Source organism: Calonectris borealis, chromosome 17 (assembly GCF_964195595.1).
Source record: "Calonectris borealis chromosome 17, bCalBor7.hap1.2, whole genome shotgun sequence".
NCBI lineage: Eukaryota > Metazoa > Chordata > Aves > Procellariiformes > Procellariidae > Calonectris > Calonectris borealis.
The window spans coordinates 7,841,231-7,861,992 of record NC_134328.1 but is presented as its reverse complement, the minus strand read 5'-3'; the positions used below and the strand labels follow the sequence as shown (position 1 = coordinate 7,861,992).

Sequence of the window (20,762 nt, the reverse complement as noted above, 5' to 3'; positions counted from 1 at the left end):
TCACCATTTCCATCAGCGTTTATTCCTGGTGTTTGTTGCTCTGGGCAGAGCCGCTCTCTCTACCTGCTGCCTTTGGAACATCTGACTCGCGCTCTCCTTCCTCCTCCTTTCGGCTCGGCTTTGGGGTCGAGAGTAAGTATAGATAATTTTGCCTCGAGAGGGTCCTTTAAATCCCAGCTCTGCCACTGACTTTCTCTTTGGCCTGGACCCTTGCCTCAGTTTCCACACCCAGGACAGAGGGTAACTGCAGACAGATTGTGAAAATCGATTATTATGGTTTATGAAAGGGCTGTACTATCGTCAGCATTGCCCTAGCTCATAACTGCGAGGTGGAGTTTTCTAGATGGGGCATTTATATTTCTCCTCAGATGGCAGTGTGTACCTTACCCAAAGAAATGTCTTCGAGGCTACATGAATCCTTTTTGGGGGGAAGATGTGACATATCTGTATGTAAGATTATTGCTAGGAACTAATTAGCAGGACACAGCAGCCGAGCTATGCAGACACCCAACTACCTCCGCGTACCTGTGCTGTTGTATATGGATGTTTGAGTTTCATTTGCTTCTGGCACTTGGGGGAGCCCCAAGCAGAGGCTAAACTATGGTGATATCCAGCCTTCTGCTGTCTAGGGGTGAAACGTCAAGAGAAGACCAGATTTCGCTCTTTTGCACCATAAAAGGCTCTTTAAAGCACAGAAGTCCCGAGGAAAACAAGCCCGAGGGCTGGAAGCTGCCTCGGCCAGTTGCACCACAGGAATCGGGCACGTGCCCAAGCTCTGGGACTGCCTGGGCAGGCGGCTGCCGGCAGTGCCGATGCCTGTGGTCTGCCCTGCCGAGACGGGCGGGAGAGCCGTGACGGTCGGGGACGATGGTCAGCCGCAGTCAGCAAACCTTCCTCGTCCCGTGCTCTGCTCCGAGGGCATCTGAGGCACCAGGCTGCTTTGCAGCTCCTGCCCTGCCTGCCTGCTCGGTTTGGGCGTTCCAGCCGGCACCGCGGGCAGTGCCAGCTACCGCCTGCCCCGCTGCCTGTCCTGCCCGAGCTGCGCTACCCTGGCCTCCTCGGCTCCCTCCCGAATCCTCCCGGGTCGGCAGTCCAGCTGCTTTCCCCGTTGTGCAAGCGGCTGAGGACAGAGCTGGCGTTGCCTCGCCACCAGCTGAGGGAACAGCGATATTTTTTTTTTTTTTTTAATTCTCTTTTAATGATTTTAGTGAAAATCGTTTGCCATGGGGTCACGCTATCCTGAACCGCCCACCCCAGCTCAGCCAGCGGCCCCCTCAGCCCAGGCAAAGCCCCTGGGCGCTGCTCAGACGTCAGGCAGAAACCCAGGGCACGTCTGTCGGCAGCGCTGGGGATCAGCGAATGGGATGGAGCTAATGGAAGTTAAAGTATGAGGAATCATCCCCCAGACTGCTGTCACTCGGGAGAAAAGTCATCTTGGAGTGCAGCCTCTGCGGCAACCAGTGGAGATGGCTTTACTCCTGCCCGGGGGTTATCAGGTGCCGAATGATGTCCATTAGCAGTGCCCTGTACTGCTGGTGCCCCGGGACTTCCTTGCTGTGATCCCAAGGGATTCGCATCGGAGCTGGAACGCAGCTGTTCCCGCAGTGCCATGTGAAGGCACCCGCCACATCCCTCCAGCCTTCCCCTTTCCCACCCTCTGCCCTGTCTGGGGGCTCCTTCAAAAAAATGTTGGGGTGGGTGGGAAAGGCGGTGAGGTCCTGGGATCGCAGCCGGGACGTCATCTCCCCGGTGCTTAAGTAGAGAAGCTGGCTGGAGGACAGCCAGCAGGTCTGTCCCCCGCCAGCCCCTGTGAGCGGGGGACAGCCGCCACCAAGCCACGAGCGAGCCAGTTAAAAGCCATCCCGAGGTGTGTAACGGCTGCCCTGGAGTTTTCTGGGCGTGTGGGTTGGTGCCAAACAGGGTGCTCTGCACCCCTGGGTGCTTGGGGAGCAGCAGCACCCAGGGGTGCTGCCTGTGCAGTATGTGCTTGCCTGTCACGCGGGGAGGATGGTCCCACTGAAAGCAGGGAGAAGGAGCGTGGAAGTGGTCAGCTTTCATCTCTTCAGAATAGATTAAAACGAAATAAAAAGCAAGAGGAAGGGCAGGACCGGCTGCAGGGGGAACCTTTGATTTTTTTGAAAACTGTAAGCTCAGTAGCCAGGCAGCTCGTACAGGGGATTTCCTTCTCACTGGCGCTTTTGGGGGACAAAATGAGTGTAAATACGGCAAATCCCACCTCCATCCCACTGCAACAGTGTCTGCCGTGGCCTGCCTCTGCACGGGGTTGTAATTCCCAGTGACTTGGACCAAAATCAATGGAGGGACTTGGCCGTGCGTCCTGCGAGGCACGGGTCTGGCCGCACTCTGAGATCGTTTGACGGGCGTACGTCCTGTTAGCAAAACCTCAGATATATCTGCCGGGTGCCACAGGTTCAATAGGAAAGCAAGGCACAGGGGGCAATAACGGCTGCTGAGCTTCACCTGTTTGTCTTCAGATGCTGCCCCTGTGCAGCTGGGGTGTTTTATGCCTGGAGAGTACAACTAAAAATGAATACATTTTGAATTTATTTTTGGTTTTAATGTAATATCTATAGAGGTCCTGCAATACTGCTGCTTGGATAGATATCTGTAAGCATTTCTAAACTACATTCTGAAACGTTAGGCGTTAATTCCTGTTAACATAGGGTTTACTCATCACGGTGAGCCTGGGCTGCGTTAAAGCGTCGCCGAGCTGCAGTGAGCGCTTGGCATCAGAAATCACATCGGTGCGGCTTCCGCAGCAGCGACGTCTGGGCATCGCTCATAGTGTGAGCTGCTGCCTGGTTTTGAAGCTTAAGTTGTTATTCCGTCCGTACCCATGTCTTTGGGGCACATCTTAGCTCTCCCTTCAAATAACAAGAGTCCTTGACAGCTCCCGTATCGCTTTCCGAACCTCCCCTGCCCGGCCGCATTCCCGGCAGCGCTGCCGCTGTCTCCCTGCGCTCAGCGTTTCCAGCCGGCGTGGCCAGGCGGCCGTGAGCGTCTCCTCGGGGAACGCGGGTGTCTGGTGCAAATGACGTCCTGAAATCGCTGGAGTCAGCAGAGCCTCCTGACTAAATAAGGGCAGGCAGAGCAGGGCTTTATCAGCGCTGCCCGAGCGCGACAGCTGAGAGCCGAGGCCCGCCGCAGCCCACGCCGCTGGAGCTCGGCCGCGCGCTTACGCCGATAAGGTGCTTTATTTGTCACGACTCTGCCCCGGCGAGCTCCTGCCCTCCCTCCCCGGCGCGCTCAGGGGTTTATGCCGCCGGCGGGGAAGGTGGGCAACCGAAGCGATGTCTTCCCGATGCACCTCTTTGGTGAGGCACGGCGTGTGTCCAGGGCAGAGCTGGGCTGGTCCGATGGCCATGGTGGCCTCGGCCATCCTGGGGCTGACGGCATAGCTTGGCTTCCCTGAGACGGGGAGTTCACAGCTGGGATTTTTGGGTCTGTTGAACCTCCGTGCTCAGATTCAGGGTTTGCTCTGAAAGAGTTTTGGGATTTTTTTAAAATATCCTTTGCTTTCTGCTTTTCTCAGATTTTTAGCCAGAGGCACAGGTGTTAGACACATCAGGAGTCTGGTGCATTGTCAGAGGGTGGGATGCTCATGGCCACCCCGCGAGAGTGGGCAGCAGTGGTTCAAGGCAGTCCCTGCCAGGAGGGCTCCTTGCTCGGGAGAGCGGCTGATCCTCCTCTGCTGTCCCAGCTTCACGATCTCTTTGCTCCAGGACTGCACACACCGTGATGGACGGGTGTGTAACGAGGAGGCAGCAGCAGGCAGGAGATGGGCAGAGCTTGTCCTGGCCCCGGGTGGGATACTGGCTGCAATTCACCTCCGAGCGGGAGCTGCCAGGGAAAGGCACTGGAGTCGGGAGCAGCATTTCTGCAGCTGTAAGATCAGACACCAAAGATGCCACAGCCTGACATCTCAGGAGGCTTAAAAGATAGGTGGGTGCAGGGGAAGGGGGGGCAGGACTGCCCTGGCTTCGCTAAAATGCCCCACAGGGTACAGGAGGGTGCCACGTCCCCGGCGGGACTCGTGCTGAGCAAGGTCCTGCCGCACCTGGAGGTGGTCGAGTGGCAGGAGCCGAGGGCAGGTCCTTGGTGGCCAGGTATTCTGGCTGCCCCATGGCCCCCATAGTGGGAAGAAGCATCTCGCCGCTTCCACAGGCAGGAACGAGCCAGCGCGCTGGTGGGCAGGGAGAAATAAAGGCAGCCGTGCAGCTCCTGCCATAGCTGGGTGCCAGGACACAGCGGTGAGGGGATGCTCCTTAGTCCTGCTCTCCCAACAGAGATGTTTCTCATGGAGCTTGGTGTGTTTGTAGAGAGGATAATCTTGTTTCATTCACTTTTGGTTAATAGAAACCCAGCCGCTGGCATCTATTTCCGCACCAACCAAAGCCCAGGGCTGGGACTCTCCCGCTTTCTGTGTGGCACTAGTGCCAGCAGCGCTCGCTCCTTCCCATGAAACCAGGCAAATAAAGACCTTTCCCCCTTGCAGCTCCTGAGCAGGCGTGACCTCCTCCGCGTGGCTTATCAGCACAAACTGAGGTCAATGTCGAGGATAATCATCTGTGGGGACAGTGAGGGGGAACCTGCCTGGCCCATGCCACCACGGCCAGGACACTTCAGCTTGGGTTTCCCTCAAAGCTCTTGGAGCGAGAACACCGCAGGCCGCCTTATGTCATGGCGTTGTGTTGTCACCACGTGTGGTTTGGTTAGGAGGAATACTTCCACCCAAGCCTCCTTGGGGTGCTTGGATCAGGAGCTCGGGGACTTTGTGTCACTCGCCTCTTGAAGATGGGGACGCCCAGCTCCTGTCCCAGAGCTCTGCAGCCTCGTGATCCGTGCTGAACAGGGCTGGTTTGGCCTTGGCTAGGCTGGTTTTTTGGTTTTGCTTCCCCAGAGCAGCCGTCTCCAGCTCTGTAAAGAATTGCCTGTTTCAAACTGCTGCCTGACCCTCGTATCTCCTCCCTCGTCCCACCCCAAAAGACCTTTGGGCTCGCTTCTAGCTCAGCCTTGCCGTGCTGGGCAGGGAGCAGGCTGCAGGGTTCGGGTGAGCCCCTCTCCGTTCCTGGTCCCGTGCAGCCATGGGGACAGCGAGCCCCAGGGCTTGGGTCTGGTCCCCTGTCCCAGCTGCGGGACCCCCACGATGTGCCCTCCCCACGTGCGGGGCTCTGCAGGCTGGAGGGGTTCGGTGCCATGGAACGAGTGATGGAGTGATGCCTTCACCCCTTTCTTTCAGCCCTTTCCCGGAACGGCCTCATCCCCAGCCCACGCTGGCTGCGGCTCCAGCACTGACACATTTTTGGCCCACCGTGCTTGTTAACGCTGAGATGCGTTTTGACTCCAGAGGAGGGTGCGCACGGCTTTATCTGTTTTCCACCCGCCTCGCATGAATTTCCTTAGGCACTTTCATGCCCTATTAGGGTAAGAGGGAGCGTGTGCTTTCAGTAGCTCCAAGGAGAAAGCATCTGTTGGACAGCAAACTGCTTTCTCCAGGGCTTCCCGGGTCTTTGGGGTTGAAGCAATCGGGGCTGTGGCTTGCAGGGATCCCCTCAAGAGGAGCAGAGTTGGGATGGCAGGACGTGAGTCCCAGCGATGGGTACGACTCAGATAACTGGCCAGGCAGGGAAAGTGGAATTAATGGGCTGTTCAGTCTGACCTTGAGGGAAATCCTTATCTCAACAGCTTACAAACACAGAAAGGGAAAAATGAAGTGTGACTTTAATCTGCAAAACGACTATGGAAAATGGTAGCTTCTCGTTCAATTGATCTGCTGCCGTGCGGAGCAGGAAAGCTTTGACTCCCAGCCAAATGCTCGAAATCAGCTGGCAGGGAATTGGGCTTTAAAATCATCTGATTCAGTCAGGCTTTGCTCAGAGGTTATCGTCATTTCAGTGGAATGTGAAATAGGCTTAACTTGAAAACTAAAAAATATTTAAGTAAAATGTCCAATTTAAATATAAAGCCTGAGATATAAAACCGCTCCCTCCTCCTGGAGGAGGTGCATCTTTTTCAGCTTATCCTGGTGCCGAGCCAGAGCCTGTTGGCTTTCCGAGTCCAAGTTTTTGTCGTTTTGCTCCTGCGAGGCCTGCTGAGCCTTCAGCGAGCACCGGGAGGGACCTGGCGTCCCATCCGCCTGGGTGTCCTCAGCAGCCTTGGGTGCAGGCGTGGGGGATGCGGGTGCTGCAGCCCGGCGGTGGGCTGGCAGCCCTCGCAGCTCCCTGCTCCCTCCCTTGTGCTGCTCCTGGATTTCAAATCTGTGAAGGTCAACTCAAGAGACTTATAGGGCTGGAAGAAAAATGCTTCTGCCTTAAATTTTGATGAATAATTGGGCTTCTGACGAAATGCAATATTTTACGAAATCTGCCTGCTTTCATTTCCTCAAAAAAAATTTCCTGCTTTTCTTTTTTGACTGGGAAAAAAAAATGACAAAACAGATACTGCAGTTCCTCACTCTTTTGGTTTGGATTGCTGAAATCTGAAAAACACTTGAGTTAGAAGTTGCTAAAAATTTTCATTGAAAAAACCAACAATCGCAGACTTTCTGGCCCATTTTAGCTCTGGCAGAGCTGGCAATCGGGTAAAACACACTCGGTTTGTGGATGCCGTCTGTTTGGCAGAGCTGGGGGTTGGGCAGGAGCTCCTGGGCCAGGCTCCCTCGAAACAAATGACTGGTGTTTTCTTGGAAGTGGGAATTCATTCCCCTGGGCAGGGCAGGGAGCAGCCCCTGCCCGCTCAGTGCAGGTACAGGCAGGGAAGCAGGAGCGCACGGGGGACGAAAGGCTGGAAGACCCTAATTGCATATATGCTGTAAAGATGTTTTGATGCACTTATTAGTGGGATAACCTGGCTGCTTTGATCTTGCAGCAGTAGCTAATTAAAGAAGGGTCCCCAGAGCATTAGCTGAGCTCCTTTGGTGACGGTGTGGTGGAAGCTGGAACAAATCAGTGGCACTTGTGCATGGTCCCAAGGCTGTGCTGCTCTGGGAGACTCGCTCCTCCGGGCTCTGATTGATCTGCACCCCGGGCAGCTCGGAGGAGAGCGGACCTGAAAACCAGGGGAGGGAGGAGGGAGTCAGCGGGCAGCTGCAAATCCCCCCTTTTTTCCCCCAAAGATATCTCTGTGGATGCTCTCACGAGCTGCTCCCAGCCTGGCTGGGCTGGCAGGACAGGCTCCGGCAGGGCGAGGAGCTGCCTGTCCTGCCCGTCTGGGGCCAACGCAGTGGCCCCGGGGCCGTGCTGCCGTACCAGTGGCCAGCAGCCCTTTGAGCCAGCAGGCCCCGGCTTGCACCGCTCCATTTAGGGCCGGCTCTGGGCAGCTGCCGGCTGGCGTCCGAGGGCTGCAGGGGAAACGGGGAGCAGCTGTGGTCTGTGCCGGTCCCACCGGCTCGTCGCAGCCCACGGGCTCCCGTGCGGGCTGGCACGGCCAAGCCCCGCTCGGCTCGCGGGGCAATCAGGGCGGCGGAGATTAATTGAGCAAATCTCCCGTACGCAGGGCCGGGGTGCGTAGGTTGTCGTGTTATTGAAGACAGCTGCAGATCTGACTGCTGTAAGATTAATATCACTTTAACTGTTCCGAGGGGAAGTATCCCTTGGTGAAAGATGCAAGTGGCTCTGAGCTATTTAGAGCTGAGGATAACATTTCGGTATTTTAAAAATTCACCAAGTAATCATAAAGGCTAATGCTTGCTGAGCTCATTAGGTGGCAGGGAGCTCTGCCAGGCCTGTACTCCTGAAGCACGGCACAGAAAAGGATGCTTTTCTCCTGGCTGAGTGGCCTGTTCGTGCCCTTTCTGTGGAAGAAAGGAGAAAAGGTCCAACTTATCCAGCTAAGTAGCCTGGACAGGTACAGGGTGCCACCACTTCTCTGTAAGTGCTGGTACCATGAGTGAAAAGCCTGGGGCACCTCGTCAACTGGCTGCAAGGGAAGGGAGGCTGGAGGGCAGAGCTGCTCTGCGAGGTCGGGATGGCTTCTCTTTTTGGATTTCTTTTACAGTGGTATGGAGGTGTTTCCTTTAGGAGGCAGTTTGTGTTAAGTTGTGCTTAATTCACCGTTTAGATCACACCTTGCAGGTGCAGAGTCCTTAATATAAACCAGCAAAGACTCACACTCCCCAGGGATGTCAGAGTCTAAATTGAGCGGGTACGTGCATGTGAGTGATGGAGCAAAAGGAGCAAAAGGAGGGTAAAAGGTACAGCTGGCTCTCAGGGCAGGACGCCCGTGGGGTGGGACACACAGATGGGTTTGAATGTGGGCTGGGAAAGTGGCACGAGCGATGAACTGAAAAGGGATATTCGGTCCCATGGGCTGGTTACAGGCAAATGAGGGTAGCAGAGCTTTGCTGGTATCTGCATGCACATGGGGGCAGAGGGAGAGGCACAAAGGAGATGGATTGGGACTGAGCGGGAAGAAAAGGATGCTCCAACTATAGAGGTGACACAAGTCCAAAGACGGTGTGGAAAACGGAGAAACCGGAAAATGTCTGTCCTGTTCAGGTCATAGAATTATAGAATGGTTTGGGTTGGAAGGGACTTTTAAAGGTCATCTAGTCCAACCCCCAGCGCAGGTCTGTGTTGGTCAGGTCTGTGTGTCCTTGCCCTTTGCGATGTGAATGCAGAAGGGACCATGTTGCCATCAGCAAAAGCACTTCTGCAGCTTTCCCTATATCCCCTTTGAGTGCTGCAAACATTCCTGCCAAGACAAACCGTTATCTTAAGTTTCTTCAGAAGGATAAAATGATTCCTGCTAGATACTGGAGCAGGAATTTGGCTGGGGCTGGAAAAGCCAGTTTCCAGGAGAGGGGAGTTTAGCAGAAGTCTTCCTTCCTAGAGCCGACTGATGAATTTTATTTGCTTAATGACCTTTTTTGCAGCTTATTGAAAATGGCAAGAAAAAGTGTTCAGTTGGTCCTTCCTCAGGGTTTGCTGAATCAATGGGATGAGGGAGACCCTGGAGAAGGAAGGATGGTGCTGAGCGGGTCTGTCTTTCCCTTAATAAGCAAATGTGCAATAGCTTGGGCAGGGAGCTGAGCTCTTCCCCTATTTCTAGCCACAAGGTCACTGCCGCACCTGCAGGTGCCCCAGCCCCATCTGGTATTTGCAGTATTCTCTGCTAATTCTAATCTCATTTACAGTCTAATCCAATGTGGATGTGCAAAACCGCATAAACTGTCCAAAGGGACGGGCATGCTGGCTTGGCTTTGGGTCTCACCTGTTAGCGCGGTGCTCAGCTGCAGCTCGTGTATCCACAGGGGATTTCAGTAGCAGTCGGAGGAATGATTCGGGCAGTGTTTCTGGGAGACGGCCAGGAAGGACAGGAGTGGTGCTCTGTCCTGCACTAGGACAAAAACAATTAGAGCATTAGAGCCGTGCCAGAGGAGCAAATAAACCAGCAGATGCATTTAACTCTCCCTCTCCCACCCGTCCAGCCGGGGTATGAAGCCTCCCTGCCCCGGGAGGCTCCGGAGCAGCCGCCGCAACCCAGCCGGGAGGCAGCGGCAGCGGGGCTGGGATGGGGGCTGCAGGCATTGCCCACATACCACCCTCGGCTCGGCGCGGGGCTGCTGCTCCTCCTTGCAAAGAATTCACCGGAGCTATTTTTAACAGTGCTGCCCAGGGAGATGGCTCGGGGTGAAACCCGGGGCGCTCATCCCGGGGCGGTACTGCCTCGCTTGGGATGGGGAGCACCGATGTTGGTTTGTAAAGGCCCCTCTTTGTGCTTATTGTCCCCAGTTGGACATGTTTAATGTTCGTGGCTCATTTTCCAGCACTGCCTTGAAAAGGGGCTTTTGAATTCTGCTGCTGGGTGCTGTAAAATCTGTGGACCTCTGTTTCAGTTTTACCCTGACCTCCTCCATCTCCAGACTTTCTCCTCTGCTGTTTTTTGCACGGGCTGCTTTCTGCAGAGGCGCTGGGAGCTGACTGCACAACCAGCAGTAAATAAAAAAGTGTGTCCCTGATTCAAGTGCTGCCCGAAAAGTATCAAATTTATATGCATATAATAAAAGGCCGGCATTTTCCTTTTTGCAAAAGCTGATTCTGTTTTTTTGGGCAGATCTTAACCTTGGAAGAAATTTTTCTTCTTATATGTTTCATGTCTGAGGTTCAAATATCGCCTTCCTGCCTCCCTCAAACCTGCCTGAGCTTTTTTTTTTTTTTTAAACAACTGTGCCCAGCAGATCCCGGGCTGTGGGCTGGGAGAGGCTTTTGTGCTGCGGGTTGCGTGCACTGGGCTCTCCCAGGGCGGCTGGTATTTGTCTCCTGCTTTGCAGCCAGGGCCAAGTTTGTCTCTGTGTTGAGCTCCCAGGCACTGCCAGCCATGCAGATGAGTAAGAAATTCAGAAATACTCTAAGCAAGTTAGATGTTATTGTTATGGCTGGGCCCTTTCCTCCAGGCTGTGCTTTGTCACGGTGTTACTAAACCCTCAGCGTGACTTTTTGGAGGGCTGCGAGCAGTAGTGCCTTCCCTTCGTGCCCCGGGGATGTGCGGCACAGCTGGGAGAGATGTACTTAAAACACCATGCCGTGTCTCTGTAAGCCAGATGTTCATCACCTGGCTGCTGCTGTAATAAATGATCTCAGCGACGGAGGGACCCAGCGCAGGGCATCAGCATCCCTGCTCAGGGAGAGCAGCGCTCTGCCTTGCGCCACGGCTTCCCCGGGACGCTGGCAGGGCCAAAACGCGGTATGCTGGAGCTGCCAGATTTGAAGCTGCAGCTCCATCAATCTTAGTACCCCCAAATCGAACACTTCTGAATGACTTTGCAAGCAGAGGGACAGGCGCGGAGGCCGGGCATGTCCCGCAGAGCGAAGGAGCCGAGCAAAGCTGCTATGCAGCTCACATCCCCAGGGCAGGGGGAGATCTCAAAGTCGTGCCGCTCAGCTTGCTGTCACAGCTCTCTGCAGGGAGCTCGGGAGCTGCCCCATGGCCTCCTGGCCTCACGCCCCTCTGTGCCCAGGAGGGCTCGTTGTAGAGCCCTGCTAGCCTTGGGGCTGCAGTGGCTCGCAGCGATGGCTCAGCCCAGCCGGCTCAGCTCCTCACCACCCACAGCATCCTCACCGCAGCCTCTGCAACCCAGGTTGGGGTCTTTCCTGGCCTTGCCATCTCTTTACCCGCAGGAATTGCAGTACCCAAGCCCCGTGCAGCAGCCAGATAGCATCCAGCAGCTTCTCTGGGGGAAAGGAAATCTCCAGCAGGAGAAGACCGTAATTGGGAGCTGCCTCGTCACCTCCAACACCCCCGGGCTGTTCCCTTGCGTTGGCCCCAGATGCTGGGGGAAAGCCGAGCATGCGGGAGCCATCTGTACCCATTTGGTAACACATCGGCATGAGTCCAGCTCTGTCCTTACTAGCAGAGGAAGCAGACCCTGCATCCAGTCCACTTCCAGACTATGTTTTTGGAAGTCACCTTTACGAAAGCATCAACCTGTTTGCCAGGAGCTGCCTGCTGCTCCCCCAGCTGGGGCCAGCTGGCTGATTATCTGGCTGGAAAGTGGCTGGGATAGCCTCTGCCTGGCTCAGCGAGCGGCTGAAAGGGAGGATTTTATCTCTGTATGGTGAATCCCAACCTCCGAGAGCAGCAGGGCAAAGCCAGGGGTCAGAGCATGTCCTGCCAGGGTGAAGAGCTGGATCCTCACTTTGCAAGCTTCTTCCCGGGGCCGGCACCGGGCAGGCTGTGTGCCCCACGCGCGGCATGCCCAGCCCGCTCTGATCCCCCAGGCATGGAGAGCACAGAAACATCCCCCTTGGCCCCTGCCAGATTATAGTGGAATTAATCACGCTGATTATATGCTACCAAAAAAGGAGGTGCTTTCTCTGTTCAGAGCTGCCTCAGACCTCCTGCTTGTGAGCAGCGGCTTAAAATTGCTGTTTTCTGCCTCATCATGTCTTGTCTCTGGGTTTTTCAAGAGCTGTAATAATTTTGAATAAAAAGACTGAGAATGACAGCAATCCCAGGCAGCTCAGCCTGCAGAGAAAGCGGGGAGATAACGTGTGAGTGTGGGCAGGGAGGTGAATCATGGCTCCAGCGGAGCGGGATGTCATCCCAGGGAGAGGCTGAGCCACAGCAGCTCCACAGCCTCTTCTCTAGTGCAGGGCCCTGAACAGCATTTTCGGCTCCCCATCAAGTCACACTGTTGCCTGTATCAGTTGGGATTAATGCCCTACGTTTAGTTCTTTCCCCGCAGCTACTTAAAATGGTGTATGTGTGTTGTGTGTGTGTGTATATATATATGTATCTTCTACCTTCTAAGGGTCTCAGAACAGCATTCCTATCACCTTTTCATTGCACCTGTCGAGTATTCAGAGTAAAGCTAGTCTTGTCTGCATACTGCATCTCAGTTTAATGGGAAAGAATTAATCCTGATTTCATTACTGACAGTCCAAAAATTCCTCTGGAGCATTTTCACTGCAGGGATGAGAACTGCATCCTTCCTCATATGACCAGATACCAACTTGAGTCTGAAAAGGGCTCATCAAACACCCTAAGATCACATTAAAGGTCGTAATTTGTAGTGAATTGGTGTTTGAGGGTTGCTAACTGCTTATCTAACTGTCCACACAAAAATATGTGGTTTTGCATGTGCAGCCAGTGTATGCTCCCCTATGGGCAGCAAGGGGGATATGGGGAGTCTCGCCAAACGTAGAATCATAGAGTCATAGAATCATTAAGGCTGGAAAAGACCTCTAAGATCATCGAGTCCAACCATCAACCCAACACCACCATGCCCACTAAACCATGTCCCTAAGCGCCTCATCTACATGTCTTTTAAATACCTCCAGGGATGGTGACTCAACCACTGCCCTGGGCAGCCTGTGGTGGTGAGAGTGCGGGTAAAGCAGCTCTCCATGAGCCCCGGGTGGAACAAAGCAGCTGAATATACGGTGCTTCACCCTCCCTTATTTTTAAGATGCAATTTTGCTGTTTGAAGTCAGCTCCTTCCCAGACCATGAGCAGCTGGGCTGTAAAGCCAGCCCTGCTTTTAGCGTAAAGATCACAGGGCCCCGAGCGCGAGGTATGTGAGGAACACGACAGCCGGCCAGTGAAATAACTCTGATAGCCCTATAGCCCTATGGAGCAAGGAGGAGGTGTGTTGGGAAGGAGTGGAGAGGACTCGGGGAGCCAAGCTGAGAGGGAGGCAATAGCTCTGCCTTTCCTCGCACCGGTAAGAGCAGCCCCCCGGGCTGCGGCGAGTGAAGGAGCCCCTTGGACAATGTGTGGTGTTTGCTGGAGAGCTACGGGAGAGACATTTGGGGCAAAACGTGTCCGGTGTGCTGGGCAGGGGCACGCTGCCTCTGGCAAGGTGCAGCAGCTCAGGGCGGGTGACAGCACAGCGGTGTTCAGCCATCAAGTTATTGTCCCCTTACTCTCCGAAGATGTGTGCGGTGACGCTTTAGGCATTCCGCCGAGATAGGTTTTCAGTGCGTCACAGCACGGCGGCAAGCCCGTTTCGCAGCACCTGCTGCCTGGCTGCAACACATGAACATGCTTGCGTTTGCAAATACACCTGCCCTGTTCCTTTGCGTGGCTACGTGCAACCTTCACACCTTAGCCTTAAGCATCTGTGCCTCTTACTTGTGGAGAATCTGGTCTTTTCCCCTCGAGTGTGGGGTTTTTGGGTGAAGTGAGCAAGTGCTGTTATGTCAGATGGGCTGATTTGATTTTGTTGCTGGACAGGGTCCGCAAGCTGGGACAATCTTGGCTCAGACTGTGCTCACTGTTGTCCCCTCTTCTCTCTGCAGGACGGCTCATGCCAAAGCCAAGGCTGAAGGCTCTGAGCAGGCAGCTCAGGCAGCAAACAACGAATCGGGCATAGCCAGAATGATGGCCAGGGAGCTCTCCCCGGACTTCTACCAGCCAGGTAGGACCACAGGCATCTTCTAGGAGGGATTTTGCAATTTCTTTGGGCAATCTGTTCAAATGCTTCACCGGCTTTATAACTCCACAAGTTGCCCTCCTGTCTCTCCTAAATCCTCTTTCGTGCAAGTTCAGCCAGCCCCCTGCCCTGGATGATTTGCTGTCCTCCTTACACCACTGGTTTACCTGCTGGAATATGTTACCGTAGCCTGGAGGAAAAACCCACAGTCCCTCAACTTCCCCTCATGTTTCTCCACACGCTGAAGCACTCCCAGCGCCAGGCAGGGCAGGCAGCGAGCTCGGGTCTATTTGCAGCGCTCCTGTAGATATATCCCTCGTGGCTTTTTCTTGGAACAGCTTTGCACATTGACTCACAAGCCCATATCCTGTGGGGCCCCACGCTGCACCAGGGTACGATCAGACTTGGCTAATTAGGGCCTGTAATATCCGATAAGAAAGTTGCTAATGCAAAATACTACTTCCCTGATTCCCTATTTATTTGTTAGCATCACTGCTGATTATTTGGCTGGGAAAACACTTGGGAGGTTCCTTCTGTGAGACCAAGCACTGAGGATTAGTATAGGAAGTGTAATATTAGAAGGAGCATTGTGAATGCCATTACCTTTCCCTAGACCGAGTTAGCTAGAGATATGTTCTTCCTGAAAAGTTTTCCTTTCCAGAGAGGGAAGGTAATAACAGAGCAGAAAACAAGGATCCAAGTGCCTGCATTTTTATCCTGTCTTTCTTATTAGCCGGCTTTGTTACCTGGAACAAGTGCCCCGTGGCTGCTGAGGCAGGATCATAAGGGACCATCACAGCAGCAAAACTGGGGGTAGAAGCCAAAGGTTGACTTCTGCTCGGCAAAACCTGCTGCCTGCTCCTGCTCTGATTTCGGTGCCTCCAGGTCTCTGGTACTACACCCCGGCACAGGGCACACAGTGGGAAACGGGAACGGCTCACACCCGGCGCTTGGCCGGGGAGAGTCATGCTGACAGATTTGCCTAAATTCCCTGTACTCCCACCTTGCCCTGCACCTACTAGCTGGGGAGATGCCATGCTGGAGGGCTGCCCGTTCCTCCCCACCGCCCAGCGAGGCCTGTCTGAGCTGGCTTTGAGTGGGGAAACACCGCAGCACCCGGGCATGGGCGTGAGCCAGCGTGTGGCACTTCATTTAACAATAGCTAAACGTAGCTGGATCCTGACATAAGCCCCCCAGCTGCCACTCACAGCTCCACATTCACCCTTTGCACGCTGGGGTATTTATAGCTCAGAGGCAAAGGAAACTGGAATTCCTGATGGGAGGTTTTTGACATCTAGCTGGATTATTTTTTCCACCCATGGCAAATGAATGAGACAATTGAAGTGGTCCCTGCAAAATGCCTGAAGCAGCCTGGCCTCTGCTCCTGGCTCCTCAGGTGCTGAATCCTCTTGCTGCTTTTATGTAGGGCTTCACTTGGGTCCTGGCCTCTCTCAATGGCCTTGTAAGCTGCTGAGCATGTTTTTCTTCTATGATTCTTTTAAATGTCTACATTCCCGAAGTGCACAACAAGGGGAAATGTCTCTTCTTGCATGGCTGCAGCGTCCAGGACCAAACAGACAAAAGCCCACCCTTGGATCTTGCTAGGACTCAGAGCTGCTGGTCGCACAGCCAGGAGAGCCTGGCAGCGTTCGGCAGCTGCGTTTCCCCCTGCTGTCCTGGCAGACAGACCCTGCTAAGTCTGGCACAGGGCAATCCTGCTCAGCAAGCCTCAGATCTCTAATAAGTATTGAGCCCTGGGTTTGATTTAGGATATCAACCCTAATAGCTTAGAGGAGAGGGATGTAAGCCAAAGCCCTTGCTAAAATGTTGTGCTGGGAGGTGAAGGTGGGGAGGTGAGGAGGATCGGAACTGTGCGGTGCCCTCCAGGCAGTTGGGGGTTTTTTGGTGTGAATTATTCAGGAGGAAAAGAAAGCAGCAGGAGAGAGCAAGGAGCCCGGAGCTGCAGGCAGCCTATTTTGAGGAGTCTGAACAACTGTTGAAACAGCTTCCAAATAATCCACTTGCAGCCAGAAATAAATGGCCCTGAATGGGTCGCCTGCTGATTGACAGGAGCGTGCAGGCAGGGCAGAGCAGCTAAAATCAGTGCCCTCTTTCTCCCCACCGCCCCCTCCGAGCGGAGGCATTGCGGGCGGGGGCAGGAGGCAGCAGCGTGCAAATCACACCGCTGATTTATTAGAGGGAAAGGAGCACCAATCCCAATTTCCCGACCAGGCTCAAGTCTGCATCAGTCCTTGGGGTGGAGGAGACGAGGGGAGGAACCGCGAGGCTGCCTGGAACCTGCGGCTCCAGGGTCTGTGCCATTCAGGAGCACAGAGCAAGCCCTGTACATCTGCACCCCTCAGCATTGCTTGGATTCAGCAGAATGAGGCCAAAGCCACTTTCAAAAGCAGGTGCTTTGCTTTCAAACAAGCTGCTTTGTGACCTCGCGCTGCCCATAAGGAGCATGATCTTCTTGTTCTCACTTGCTATGAGCATCATGGTGACGTACAGGGACCCCTGTCCCAGCGCGGGTCCCAGCGTGCAGAGCGCTGTGCAGGGTTGTTATTCCAGAAGATACTCCCCATTTGTTCAATGGTGGATTTTGCTCAACCAGCTGCCCAGCACCATGGATATCTTCGGTGTCAGGCTCCGGCTGACTTCCCCAGACCCTAGCTGGGCTGCAGTTTGCTTTGCAGACACGGTCTAGGGTTAACAAGAAGTAAAGATTCAATGATAGGTGAATAATCGAAGTGAGGGCAACGTTGCTAAGAGCTGACAAGTCAGCGTGGGAGATGAGGCCAGAATGAAAGCCGAAGCCCTGAGTCAGCTTGGGTGATGGTGCCAGGTAATTTTGCTGCTGTTGCAGGGCTCAGTGCAGAGAGGAGCTGTGAAACTGCCAGCCCTGCTCCGTGCCTGAGAGACGTGTTTTTCCCATCGTGAGGGATGACAGGTAGATCACCTGGGGATACCTGGCTTTCCCGAGGAGACTGGGCATCCCCCGTATCACTTGTGAAGTTGCCATGCTATTAGACACCAAAGAAGCCATATGGAAGAGTTTCCCAGTCATTAAAAAAAGCCCAAAAACTTGGATGGGAGCTGGATCCTCTTTAGCCCCAGGGTAACCCATCTGTGTGACTGCAAAAAGCTGGGCTGCAGATTTTCACTCATCTGGAGGTCCCCGCCTGCTCCTTCGGCTCTTCCCAGCCGGACAGCACGCGGTGGGGCTCAGAGCCCCTGGCTGCTCCTGGAGGAAATCCCTCCTGGAAGCAGGCTCTAGTCCGGCAGCACCTCCTCTCCCAGCCTCCAGCCTGGACCCTCTCGCAGTTGTCCCCAAACCCGTTGGGGCTGGGGGCACAGCTGTCAAAGGCACAATGGTGGCACGGAGCCGGAGCGGCCTGCCGTCCCCCCGGCCCCCCGGGCAGCTCCTCACACCCACCCCTCTCTCCGCAGGCCCCGAGTACCAGAAGCGGAAGCTGCTGCAGGAGATCATGGAGAACGCGGAGCACGCCGTCAACATGGAGGAGGAGGCGCCGCGGCCCAAGGGCGCCCCACCGCCCCCCACGCCCCCCGAGAGCCCCCAGCTCCACGAGCAGGACGAGGCCCGCCGCCGCGCCAGCCCGGCCCCCAGCCCCGCCGCCACCCCCCCCGAGGCCAAGCGGGCCAAGGCGGCCCCCCGCCAGGACGGCGCCCTCCGTCCAGGCAGCTGGGCCGAGGCGGGCGGCCGGGCGGGCGGCGGGAGCCCCGCGCCCCCCGAGGGTGAGGGCCGGCCGGCCTCGCGGGGCTGGGGGCGTCCCGCCGAGCAGATGGAGATCGCGCCGCTGCAGAAGATGGCGCGCGAGCCCGACGTCGAGCTCTTCAAGGGCTACCACAGCTACGCCGTCCGGACCTCCCTGGTCTCCCCCACCGCGGACTATGAGGAGGAGCCGCTCCCCGAGCCCCAGCCATCCTCCCCTGAGCCCCGGGGGGACCCCCAGCGCCGGGGGGGCACCTCCGCCCCGCCGCAAGAGCAGGAGGAGAAGCCGGCGGCCAGGGCGGAGGCCAAGCCGGAGCCGCCCCAGCCCAAGGAGCCGAAGCAGCGCCCCAGCCCCGAGCGCAGGGCTGCGGGCCGGGCTGAGCCCGCCGCCGACAGGAAGACTGAGGCCAGGGCGCCGGGGCGGACGGCGCCCAAGGCGGGGGCCAAGCGGGGCCCGGCCCCGGTGGCGGCGGTGGCGGCAGCGCAGGAGACGGAGGAATGCGAAGAGGTGACGTGGGGGCAGCCTGGGAGGCGCCCCTGGGAGCCATCTTTGCTTTCTTTTGGGTTTATTTTTCCCCAGGAGGTCAGAAAGGGCCCAGAGGGACGCAGGGCCCATGGCCTCGGGGCTGCAGCGGGCCCCGAGCGGCGCCCAGAGGCTCTTTTCAGGATCCCAAAGCTGGAGGAGGGTCTTGTTTTCTCCTCTCCCGCTGCCTGCCCAGCCCGCCCTGCCCCGGCTGCTGGGGCTGGCGTTCCTAACCCCGTTATTTTAACTGCCTCTCTGCGCCGGGGTAGATACGCTTTCAGACACGTCCCTATTTCAAAATCTGAGGAAAACAGGCATTTTCTGATTCATTTTTTACAGTTTTCTCCCCTTCTTTTCCCACCCTTTTACCAGCCAACATGGATCTGGAAAGTTGGGGGGAGAATGTAGGACAGGGAAGAAAAAGCTGAGTGGGGTTTCTTTTTTACCTGTTACTTTTACTGTTGCAGTAGAGGCACCTCATGATCTTAACTGTGGTATCGAATCACCAGCTGATTTCCCAGGTTTAAAATATAGAAATCCAATTTTGCTGTTAGCAAATACAGCTGTAAAACTAGACGTTTTATTAGCCTGCTGCTTCTCATCTTGCAGCCTTTTGGACGTGAACGGTTCCGACATGACTTTAGGAAAGCACAGCTTGGAAATATTTTGGTCTGAAAGTAGAGTAATCTCATACGGATGCATTTGTTCCTCTTAAAAATGGCAACTTTACAAATGTGGGCGCTGTGGGTGGAGAAAGGAGTTGGGAGGAGCAGCCTGACATGGGCTTGGCAGTTTGTGTGCCTGTGGTCAGGTTCTCCTTTAATCTGCTTTAGCTTCAGAAGAAGCCTGATTTAGCCTCCTCAGCAGGAGTTTGCAGGGGAGAAATAGGAATAGGGATTGATAGATATTCAACTAGTTTGAAATTCAGGCTGGTTGTTAAATGCCAGGTTTATGTGCGTTGGGAGGGGGTGATTCTAATGGTTTTGAACAGCAGAATCAAGCTGTATCTATCTCCTCACCTGGAATTGCAGTGTATAATAACTGTTTTGGGTTTTTCCTTCAGGGACCTAACACAATCGTGATCTGCATGGTCATCTTATTGAACATTGGTCTGGCCATCCTATTTGTACATTTTTTGACATGATGTGCCCCTCGGACAAGGTAAGATGAGCAATGGGATTTTATCCTCAATTTGTAGACTTCACTGTGGACGGTTTAGGGTTGACTGGCTTTATTGCCAACACAAATCATTCACTGATGGATGCCCTGGTGATGGAAATGCATGGGCATTTATTCAATAGATGCAATTGCCTTGTGTGGAGCGTTGAGATTCTCAGTTACCCCTTGTCTGTTCCAAGAATATTTGTGAAGAAATTTCAATGGATAGTTCTCGAGTCTTTTCGTAAAATCATTTCCTCAAAGTTAAAAAATTGAACTGTGTTGATTGGATACAATCCCACAATATAGTTTTGCTTTCCCAGTTGGATGGACATGATTCATGGAGACTTCCAGTGCAAGAATGTGTGAGATTAAATTTGAAATTTTTTTTCTGCAAGAAACACTGTCAATTTGCTGTTCCGTGGCCACTGCTGCCAGGTAACTCATGCGTTGCAGTATTTCTTAGCACTCAGCCCAGCGAGGGGCAGGAACACAAAGAGAATGTGAAACTGAAATTTGCAGCTGTAATTGCACCAGTGCTAGTTCTGCTGCTGTTGTTATGTAGCTGTGTTACTAAAGGTAAATATGAGCTGAGATGTGTATCTGACTAAGGTTAAACTGGAGCTCGCTCAGGTCTTCCACTTGAATTGGGATGAGGGTTTGCATTTGGATTTGGTGGCAATAAAATCTTGTGAGGCTTCTTGTGCCTGTGGGGTTCCTGTACACAGGAATGTGTCATGGGTTTGCACAAGATTTCTGTTGCCTTGGGCTCAAATATTGAAAAAAAAACCATCAAGGCTGAACCTGACCCTTGGGCCTCATGTGAACATAATGTGAGGGGCTCCTCCCAAGCCCCCGTGAGGGTATCGGGCTGCCTTCCCGGGGCTTCCTGGGGGATAAAACTGCTCCGCTGGGCGCTGCATTCTGTCGTGTTATTGGTCTCCACTCAGCCTGCGCAGGTGAAAGCCTTGCAGACAGCTGCGATTATGTGTCGGTCGTGTGTTTTGCTCCCCCTTGACTCTCCCATTCATCTCTGTCTGGGACAGGCGTTGCTGCGTGATGGAGACCACAGACCTTGGCGGGGATTAAATCTCAGCCACCTGGAAACACCTAAGAGGAGGACTTGAGATCCCAAGGTTGCACTGCAAACATGAACCTTAAACAAAAGCGCCTGAAGATCAGTTCAGTCTCCCTGCTCCCAGGCTGTGGCTGGCCTCTGCAATCTACCAAGGAAAAGCCAGGGTTTCTGCAATTCAGCCTCCTTCTCTTCTTTGTATAAAATAGCAGTTGCCTTAAATTGTTCTCACCAAAGCCATCAACTGTCCTGTCATGCCAGGGATGAGGGATTTATCTGTAGCTGTAGGAAAACGAGTGAGAAGATCTCATCTGTGCACGCTGGTGTGTTTTGTAACTCCCTTGGTTGACTCAGTGTCAGAGATTTCCCAAAGAATAAC

At 54.5% G+C, this 20,762-nt stretch overlaps 1 protein-coding gene across 1 annotated transcript in view; it reads left to right on the top strand.

Moving 5' to 3' along the window:
- Window positions 1–19,306, top strand: part of JPH2 (junctophilin 2) — a 30,735-nt gene extending 11,429 nt beyond the window's left edge. The window contains exons 3-5 of the mRNA XM_075166419.1: window positions 13,761–13,879; window positions 17,345–18,135; window positions 19,214–19,306. Of these exons, the coding sequence (XP_075022520.1) occupies window positions 13,761–13,879; window positions 17,345–18,135; window positions 19,214–19,294 (991 nt within the window). The 3' untranslated portion in view covers window positions 19,295–19,306. The remainder of the gene's footprint in view (window positions 1–13,760; window positions 13,880–17,344; window positions 18,136–19,213) is intronic.
- The last annotated feature ends 1,456 nt before the right edge of the window (window positions 19,307–20,762 follow it).